Raw genomic sequence first — 10613 nt, 5'->3', positions numbered from 1 at the left:
GAGTACTGTTTTCTTTTCTTTCACTGACTAAGGTATGTAAAACCCGAGAAAATAACCATAGTTCGTATCAAATCTTGAAAATATATTTAATAATTGATTGAACAGAAAAATATTGTAATTTTTCAATGTTATTCCGATAACGCTATTTGTTTTTATGTAAAAGTACTCTAGGCCTATCAAAAAATTGGACTGCGGAATGCATTGAGATAAATCACAAAACGTAGGTCTGCTCAAATGTTTTTAAACAAATAGGGTACCGGAAAATACAATTATTCGTAACAAAGAAATTTGAATTGAATATGGAAAGCGATTAATAACATTAATTTTCTTGTCAGATCTACCTTGATGAGGAGAAAGAGATAACATCTACGTAGTGTGAATGCCCCAGAGGAGCTTTTAAGTGTAGCTATGCTGCTGCACTGTTTATATATGGCATTCACATGTGTTACTGACACAGAATGTACATGGAAGAAAAGAAAGGTGGACGATGTACAGCAAAAGGCGATTGCTGATGTACCCTGGGAACAATCCGGGATCCAAGGGTTTGACACGGTTGCCAAATGATAATGATAGAGCCTCATTATATGGTGCATTACAGAAATATGGAAAGTTTACAGAACTTTGTTGGTTAATGAGTCCCGAGCCAAAAATACAAGAGACATTACCACTCCCCATCATTAATGATGTTCTACTGTCTCCTGAATTCCTTGCCATTGATACATATATAGGACAAATCTCCTATTTGAAATCCAAGATGAAAATGGACAAGCATTCAATATCACAAATAGCATTATTTGCTACTGGTCAAAGAGAAAACCCTACATGGCAGATTTTAAGAAAGGGGAGATTGACATCCAGTAGGTTTGGACAAGTTTTGCAGGCCAAGAGGGTTACTCCATCTCTGATGAAAAGACTGCTCAATCAATACAATCAATCTTCTGTTAAGTCTGTTATGTGGGGTGTTACAAATGAGGCTACAACAGTTAAAGAATTTCAAGAATCAAGTAAATTCCAGGTCAATCAAACAGGGTTATGGCTTGATGAATCTGGTATATTGGGTACATCTCCTGATGGACTTAATGGGGATGATTGTGTTCTTGAATGTAAATGTCCATTTACACAGAGGGACAAATCATTGGAAGATAGACAAATCATTTTATTTAGTCAGAAGTCAAAGTGGAATCTCTTAAAGGAAGGATCATACCTACTGGCATCAAGTTGAAGGACAGCTTTATATTACAAATAGGAGTCTGTGCTATTTTGTGGTTTGGACAAGGAAACGGAAAATTATTACTGAAATTCCAAGAGAAGTTTCTTGGGGAGATTATATTTCAAAATTTAAGGATTTTTATTTTTCTCATTTGCTTAAACAAATGATTGATGGTGGACAGTAAGCAATTTGTCTTTTATTTTGTTCACACAGACAACAGTAACTTGCTCAAGTATATGTGTATACAATCCCAGGCCTCTGTTATGAATGTGTATTTACAATAAAAAAAAAACAGTTCTCCATTATCAGTTCATTTAAAATTCATTCAAATATGTGTTCTTGCATCTTTCTTTAATAAGTGGGAATTGCAAATTTACTAGTGCTGCACAAAGCTGTATAAGTTTTTCTGCATGACCTCAGATAAGGTGGATGAGTCAATATCCAACAATCCTTGAGTCTAGCATTTGCTCTTTCTACATGGATCCTGCAAGAAGCAATTTTCACTGCATTTTCACTGTCTTCCATGTTCTATGGAAGACCAAGTGAAAATGGTGGGATGTTTACAGACACACCTGGTGGAACTATATCTTGAAACAGAAACCCTTTATCTGCAATGATGAGGTCACCAGCTTCGATGTGTTTAAGACCAGACTTCTTTACAATTTCTTCTTCAGAAACAGAACTGCACTTACAAATGTTATAACTGCATTTGGAGCTACACCAATAATCACTTTGAATGAGTTCATACCTCTGTATGTAGAATATGTTGCCATCTGCTCACTCATCAAGGATGGTTTAGCAACTTCTATGTCTGTACAGTCAATAATGATTCTACTTGTGTATTGGGAAAAGGGCTTTGGTAAACAAGTTGCATTTTTTAACCGTGAAGGTATAAATGTCATTTTTAAACAAGGATGGTATGCAAAACATGTAGGAAAGTAATATCAATATTGGTGATGGTACTGACACTGCATGAAAATATTTGGGCTAAATGCAGATTGGTATAGTTCTGTTTTCTTTTCATCAGTGTTATGAATATTTGATCTACTGTAATGCACTTCACTTCCCATCCATAGTAGTAGACTATGGCATCTTTGAATCCTGAAGCATATTCTGTGATAACATTGAACACTCCCTTTGTTGGTGGGCCTGTTTCCATTCTCTATGTATCTTCATTTATATTGGAAACTGTGTAGCAAAACTTTTGATACCTTAGAGCATCCTCTTTTTTTCTAGTTAATTTTCAGCAGCTAAAATTACTTTGGTAGGACTTGAAGTGCTGTCTATTGATTGTTTCTCTGTCATACTCCTCATTATATTTTGTGACAAACTCCCTAACATTCACCATTTCTTCCTTGGTGCATTGATCCCTTTATTTTTTATTTTGTTTTGGGTAAGCTCCTTGATTTTCAAATATGTTAATATTATGGTCATATATTTCTGGACCATGGCTCTTAAATCCATCGCGAAAATGACAACTACAGACCCTTGAATACTTAGTTGGATCCCTGTCTTCTCTCCTGTGGAAAAAGGACATGGTTATTTATTTTAGACCTGCAACATGAGCATAAAAATGGAAAAATGCTTTGAAGAATGAGGCAAGACTGCTTACTTTTCTGATGCATGATTTCAATTTTGGATAAGTCATACAAAATGGATTTTTTTATTCTCTAAACAAGGGCAAGGGTTAAGTGCAGTTCCTATTTTCAATTCTGAGAAATATTAAGTGGAAAACTAATTAGGCCTATCAATGTTTTCCTTAATGACTGCTGAACCAGCAAAACATTGTGCTACAAGGGCACTTTAAATTGAAAGTAGCTTTGAAAAATGACACGGACGAAAATTGAACAATAGTAGGCCTACACAGTATATGAAGTACATAATTTCATACCTTAACAATCGAACCCAACGTCTGTATTCTGATGACTTTTTCTATTTACTCAGGAAAGCAAAAAATCTACAGGAGTGGGACTCTGACTGGTGCTTGCAGCTTGGAGCAAAACACTGAACCATTGTAGATCTCCGAGGGTAGGCCAGTTATGTGTTCTGTCAAGTTTTCAAATCTAATCAGTCGATGCATAAAGCAAATTCCACTATTTATGACAATAATCCAACCATAATTCAATTCCTTCAACTATCGTGAATAAAATATTTGAGTAAAGATAGTAAATGTGCTACCAGTAGATAATTTGTATACGTTTGTGAACTTTGCGGGTTTGTTTAGAACTGAAAATTCGTTGCCATGCCAACGTGTATTGTATTTCGTCTTTCTACGGGGTCTGAGTGTGAAAATTGGCCACATGACCCCGTAGAGATAAACAGTATTCCGCAGATGCAAAGAAATATGTTTCATGGTCCACAAAGCCCGGCCGCGCTGAGAAAAGGACGCGTATGATACCAGTCTGACTGGAGAATGGATATTTTTCCGACCAATATTATATGTTTTAAAACCCAATCAGAGCAACAATAACAGGTAAATAATATATAATTATATAGTATTCAAGTATTTCATACATGATTTGTCATGTAAAATGTATAAATAGTGAAAAAAAAAGATTGTGATTATTAGGTCCTTCACCTTTTTACGCATAGCACACGTATTCAGTCCGATTTTAACGTGTTATGGCTCATTTTATAGCTGAATAATAGATCTATTACATGATGCAATAAGAATTTGCAATATTTTCATGTACTTCTTATAAAAGTGACATATATTTTTTACGGTCTTTTTACGGTGTCGAGATAGTGGGCTTCGGAAAATTTACACCAGAAAAAAGTAAGGTTGACTTCCAAAAAATGGTTTCCGCATATTATAGTAGAAGGATAACTCTATTCAAATATGAAATCAGAATGGTTGTTTTTTGGATGTTAGATGAATTTTTAAAAATTACTGCCACCCTGCCACACTATACGAAAGATTTTGAGAAACTATTACAAAGATTTTGAGAAACTATTACGTGCTGGCAATGTCCACAATACATCGGAATACAGGTAGATGATAGACAATCATGGTTTAGGAAGATTATGCTTCTCCATTTAATTTTTCATACCATAAGGATTATGAAAAGAGAAAAAAAAAAAAAACTTCAACGGCCGTTATTTCGGACATATACTTACATTTTTCAAGAAGTTTTCAGGACGCAAATCATGTACAAAATAAACGTATTATGGATCTTTTTGTAGATAAATAGTGTCTAGGGAATGCTGGGAGCGGTTTTTCGAAAACGTTTTTTTTTTTTTTTTTTTTATTGGACACCTTGGTAAAATGTAAAAAAAAAAAAAGAAAATAGTCGCAATCGAAAAAATTGCTCCCAGCATTCCTTAGATAAAGGATGATTTTGTAAAATATAACAATTAGAATGACTGTGCAGTTTTTTGTGATTTTATTCTATTTTATTTTATTTTTTAAATGGTGAATTTTCAATTTTTTTCGGTGATTTTTTAAACTATAATAAAAAACTGCGCGATTTCGAAAAAAAAAATCTACCACAGAGATCAGGCTAGGGTGTAAATAAAACTTTAATTTATACGCCTGATCTCTGTGGTCGACTTTTATCGAAACCGCCTGAACAGTTTTTTAATTATTGCCAAAAAAGCAAAAAATCTCTGAAGAAAAACATTGAAAATTGACCAAAACAGAGTAGTTATTAAAAAAAAAAAAAAATGTACAGTCATTCTGATCATTTTATTTTACAGAATCACCCTTTATCTAGTTCTTGTAGGAAGCGGATTTTTCGAATTCGACTTTGTACGCCTTCCCGTGACAGCTCTGGGGTGATACCTGAAGGACGAGGACATGCAGGGGCGGGCGGCCAAGACATGATGTGGACAAGGGTCAGGTGTTGATAAAATGTACCCAATTGTGCGACTATTCCCTGTCTTGAGTGTGCTCCAGAAGCGAGAGTTTAAGCTAGTTGTGAATTGAGAGTTAACAGAAAATTAAATATAAACAGTTTACAAAAAAGTTTACAAATGAAGCATGCTAAGCAGAAACAAAACATGGAACATACTGAGCACAAAAAGAAAAATAGATATGGAGCATGCTAATCGCAAAAAGACAAATAGACATACATAGAAATACACAAATACAACATGAAACATGTAATAAAGTATATATAAAATATCTATTTACATTCTATATTACAGATTTGAAAATACACGGGTTATGGACTTAACCATTATGGGAATGAAAATTTCTGGCGATCTTACCAAGTCCAAGGGTGCGCGGTCTCTTCGTCGCGCGGACACTATGATCTGGAAGGGAGGTCGCGTACTTGTATGACGGGGGTGACTCAATATCGGGCGGACACCACGTCGCGGTGACTGTGTTCCTCGAGTCTGACACTGGGAACAACTGACCTCATGTTTCAGCGTTCCTTTCAGCCGTGTTTCATTTCTGGTTATCTCGCTATATTAAGGATTACACAAGGATTGAAATATAGGCCGGGCCACTCTAGAGAAAAGGCCCAGGCGAAGCTAGACTTCGCAAATCTAACTGAACTGAAATGATTGAAATATCATGCATCATGGAGAACTCGATGGAGCTTCCATTATCACCCTAACCCGAACTTGAGGTTTCATCGTACAAAGGACTGAGTGACGATTAACCTCTACTTTCTCTAGGCAGCGTCCCCTGTCGCATTATAGGCCTATTCAGTCAGAACGGGCAACTGTGAAAGTGTTGGCCAGCATCTCTTTACAAAGGAAAGCGTAGGGGAAGGTGTCACTGGACGGGCTGTGAGAGCAAGTGAGAATGAAACTCGTGTTTCCCGTTTCGGCACAAAAGAATGAATGAGGGTTCGAGTACTAAGGATAGGTTAGAAATGATGAAGTGGTAGCGTAATAAGCTTAAAGATCGTGGCCAAAACTATGTCCGTCTAACCTGGCCGAAAGGGAAAGTCTGAATCTTATGTTGCATAATTAGCAAAGTCTCGTTAAGCGAGAATGAAAGTGATGAATAACAGAAAAGAACAGGACAAAATACGACTGGACACGACAGAGGCATTCTGATGTCAATAGTCAAGCTTAGGCTGTTCATTAAAGTTTCTTTCAAGTACTGAACAAGCCACCTTTAGCAATTCGCACATCTCAGATAACCAGTCCGTTTGCAGAAGACATGATTCAAATGAATAACAATTCAGAATTGAACATTGAAATTATCCAAAACTTCATTTCATATCAAATCACTTTGCTTATTTACGTGGCAAAATAAAGTAAACCCACGCATTTCTCTTAATTAACGTATAGTAAGTAAGCATTCATTAAAATAAAGTGATAAATAAAAGTAAAAGCCAGTTCCTTCACAATTTTTATTTTCAAGCCATAAATGCAATACACAAAGAAAAACCTCCACGAAAAAAAGAAAGAGCAATCTCAATAAAACAGAAATAAATGCCTTTTAAATACCGCTGGGTCTCTGTTATATCCAGAGAAAATAAAGCATTAAAAACGTCGGCTTTTTGAGGGAAAGCCGAACGTAAATCAGAGCCAGAAGTAAGTCGCAACTGATTTTCAAGGGCACTGACCCGACCTTTTATACCCATAAGGTCAGGCGCCAAGGTCAGTCCCCTCGAGTCTGCTCAGCAAGACTCGTTATAGGGTCGTTATAGCTCTTCTCTTTCATTATTATATCATTGCTCATTTTTCTTTAGCTATTAAAATAGAAGGCACTTAATAAAAACACAACATTATTCATATACATAGAAGAAGCGAGAGAGAGAGAGAAAAAAACGTACAGTTTAAAACATTAAATAAAATAGAAATTAAGCCGACTAGCCAACAAGGCTTGACGCCAAACATCCGCTTGTTATGCCCGTTGCCAGGTCTTCGGCGTACATTCCAGCCAAACAAGCAGCTTCCTCCTCCTCAGTAACAACCGTAGCATCTTGTCCAGGGCGTCCCGATCGCTCGCCAGCGTCTCCTGCAGGATCGCCTTCTTTGACTCTTGCAGCATTCGTTACGGCTTGGCGCCAGGGGTAGTTGGGGATGTGGGGATGTGATGACGTCATTATGTCTGTACACGGGCGAAAACGGCAAGTAGCAGCTGAGGCGACAGCTCACTACTGGGATTATCGTGGCAAGGTTCTGTGGGGATGCGAAGACAACCTGTGGTGCCAGGGTTCACACCGTTAATGGGGAAATTATGAAGTGGAAAACCTCATCCACAGAAATCCTGCTGTTCCTGGGATGGCTGAGGTTGAGGAGATACTACCAGCCATGAAGGAACGTGCTGTCTCAGCAGCAGAGCCCATCGCTCATATTGTAAAACATTCGAAGTCGGCTAGACAAAATTATAAACATATACGTGTAGATTTGCAGTATATGGAGCAAAAAGGGAAAGTAACAGTTATCCTCACTGGCCAATAAAATTATACTCATCACAAAGAAATTTTACTTATACCTAGAGACAGTAGTATGATATTTGGTTTATATGCCTGATACCATCGTAATCATACATTCTGTATAACAAATAATTCTTGTTGTAAGTCAAACACTTATTCCTATATCTGGTCTGTCGACAATGAACCGCAACGTACTGACATAAACGGCAATTCGACGTGTTGTCCCTGCGACATTTTATCCATTTGCGAAACGGAAGCTGTGTCGCACCCCGAGGTGGCAACATCAATTCCGCTACATAGTTTCCCCGCGAAATAGTACCCTAGAACCAGCCCAAGATCATGCTTAATGAGCCATCGGGATCAACATTCTCAATAACGGGAGTATTGTCAGCGTTATCAGGCATGATCAATTGCCATTCTTCATTTGTTTTGAACGGTATCATTTGATTTCTGTGAACTCTGTGTTCACAGAACACAGAGTTCACAGAAGGCCCAGTATTTACGATACTGGGCCTTCTTAATTACATGTAAAGGACCAATCCACCTGGTGGATAAGCCTGTTTTACTTTGCCCTGGTGGTCTTCTACGCACAACCAGTGATCCCTCTCGTAGTTCTGGGATGGTTTTCGTTCGCTTGTCTACTCCTTCCATGTTTTCCTCCCTGACCAGCTGCGTTCCCGTAACTGCGGCATCTCGGGCGGCTATCAAATCTAGCTGACGTTTACCCAATTCACCATCTCGCTTATGGTGATTTGTGAGACCTATGGGAAACTCACAGTCGCGACCAGTAAGGATATAGAGTGGCTGGTTGTTCACCGACCTGTGAAAAGCGATGTTCAAAGCTAATCGAACGTAATAAAGACGCGTATTCCAAGAAGAAGGTGAATCTTCGAATAAGGCTGCGAGGCAGTCTTTGACAATCTTACATCGTTCTACGAGGCCGTTAGACGCTGGATTATACGGTGTCGTGTAGCGCGTTTTCGAACCCGACCAAAAAGAGTGATGTCATTAGAGATCAGAGCATCTGCGACTGTGTGCGCAGCTTTACTCGACATTGGTACGAGTTGCATGAACCTAGTCAGCTCATCTATAACAGTTAAAACATACTTGTCACCGTTATTAGCCGATGTCAGGTCGATAAGGTCGACAGATACACGTTCGAAAGGTTTTGTTGCAAGAGGGTTGGCAGCTAAATGGGCGCATCCGCATAAAACCGATTTGTGGCATTGATACGTGGGGCATGATTGAATGTATTTCCAGCAAAATTGAAGTGCATTCGGAAACCAATAGAAATCTATTAACTTCTTGAATGTTCTATAAACACCTCGGTGATTTGCGGTAGTATTACTATGCACGATTTTCATTGCTGCTGAGCTGGTTGACGAGTCCTGTTGGCAATTCTTGCATGTGATAAAGCACGCAATCTTTGACTTCGGACTGGTCGAGGGACGCGGGTATTTTGACATGTGGCAGTGCTTTTCCGTCTACGAATTATACTATTAGTCCTGGAGCTGAGGGGTTTCTGTGTGCAAAAAAGGGCCCCTAAATTAACCTTCATTTTTGGTTAGAGGGCCATATGACTCACCATAACAGCGAGGTTAGACATTCTGAAACATGGCACTAAGTGAGAATATCGCCATGATATATGAAATTAACGACTTCAAAAAGACCGATAAATTTAGGGGTAGGGGAAACTTAATTGGAGCTAGCTCGGCGAGTTAGGCATATTTTCCAACCTAACAACTTTTAAAATGAAGCAATTAGATGCAGCTGTAAGATTAAATAATTGAATATCTGATTGGTTAGATATCGAGGTTGTCAGAGGTCAAACTATGACGTCAAAAGGGGTATACCCAAAATATTGGACTCTGGAGACTAAATATGAAATTTCAAACTGGAGGAATGAAGATACATTTATCTTATTCAGTGTTTCTGAAAGAGTACAACTTGGGTAAGTTTTGAAACAATCATCTTTGAATTATCTCTCAAATTAAACCCCTGGTGGTATTTTGATTTGTTGTCAAAATAAAAAAATGACAGAATCCTCGAATTGAGCCGCAAACCGAGAAATTCTATAACTCAACGCTGTTTGAATGTTAGATAACTGTTAAAAAGTAATTGAGATGGAAATATAGGCACTAATAGGCCTCGCTGGATGATGATAACTTGTCTTTTCAACCTGAACTTCGAAGGTCAAGAGGTCATTTAGGTTCACTAATGGTCTCTTTTGGTCAATCAAAAGTAAAAATCATAGATTTGAACTTTATTTGGATACTTTAATTGTCTTAGGATGAAAGGATCCTTTTGATGCTATCACAAATTACTGGGGTTTTGCAAGCTTTGTCTGAAGCCTGGCAGCTACAGTATGGACAACATGAATATTAATCTACCTGCAGGGGCACCGTACAAATAATCCATTTGCATGGTTTAGGGAAATCATCAGGAAGCAATTTCTGATTTTGGCATGGTTTCACAAGGTCATCATAATAATATCCAAAACACCCGGCATCAAGCTTTAGACCATCTAGGTAATGCAACTGAAGATGTTTACCACAAAAAAAAGACTTTAAATGTGGCTTTCAATAGCGCGACGTGGGGGTAACTTAATTATAGTCTTCTTCTGTGACGGAAGGGGTGATACTTCAGATCATCCAATGTTTTCAGTGACGTGCCTGATTTGTACACCTGAACTAGGTACTCCACTACCAATTGAACATCATTGTTGTTTGGGTCCTTCCCAATATCTTTGAAGAAACACGGGGCAGGTGAGGACAGGAGAAGGGAAACGAAGGTAGGTCAGGTCAAGTCAAGTGAGGAGAAGTACCACGGGAAACACGGGGCAGGTGAGGACAGGAGAAAGAAAGCAAAGGGAGTTCAGGTCAGGTCGAAGGATCCGGCGGTCTATGTGAAGGGTGACCGGCATAGGGCAGGAGGTGGAGGATGTGGAAGTCAAGGAGGCTGTCGGTAGGAGAAAAACCGCTGTTCAGGTTGAAATTGGGCAGCAGCTTAATCAGGGAAGATCCACGTTTGCGGGCATGGACATCAGCGGAAGGGAAGACAAT

The 10613-nt window shown here is 38.5% G+C and overlaps 2 protein-coding genes across 2 annotated transcripts in view; one reads left to right on the top strand and one right to left on the bottom strand.

Annotated features, from left to right (window-relative positions):
- Nucleotides 1-232: 232 nt before the first annotated feature.
- On the top strand, nucleotides 233-1507 carry LOC113825551 (uncharacterized). Its single transcript, XM_027378398.2, has one exon. The coding sequence runs from the start codon at nucleotides 488-490 to the stop codon at nucleotides 1220-1222; it is 735 nt and encodes a 244-aa protein (XP_027234199.2). The 5' UTR covers nucleotides 233-487; the 3' UTR covers nucleotides 1223-1507.
- An 8651-nt stretch (nucleotides 1508-10158) lies between these two features.
- Nucleotides 10159-10613, bottom strand: part of LOC138866388 (uncharacterized) — a 1622-nt gene continuing 1167 nt past the window's right edge. Inside the window, exons 2-3 of the mRNA XM_070138920.1 lie at nucleotides 10469-10613; nucleotides 10159-10295 (exon numbers count right to left, since the gene is read on the bottom strand). The exon at nucleotides 10469-10613 is cut by the window's right edge and continues 346 nt beyond it. Coding sequence (XP_069995021.1) covers nucleotides 10159-10295; nucleotides 10469-10613 — 282 coding nt within the window. The remainder of the gene's footprint in view (nucleotides 10296-10468) is intronic.

This window comes from Penaeus vannamei, chromosome 25, assembly GCF_042767895.1.
Source record: "Penaeus vannamei isolate JL-2024 chromosome 25, ASM4276789v1, whole genome shotgun sequence".
Lineage (NCBI taxonomy): Eukaryota > Metazoa > Arthropoda > Malacostraca > Decapoda > Penaeidae > Penaeus > Penaeus vannamei.
Note: the sequence above shows the minus strand (reverse complement) of the source record. Positions and strands in the feature narration are given on the sequence as shown.

Bases quoted from the DNA above. Each gene is read 5' to 3' on its own strand.
- LOC113825551 (XM_027378398.2), top strand. From the start codon at position 488: ATGTACAGCAAAAGGCGATTGCTGATGTACCCTGGGAACAATCCGGGA.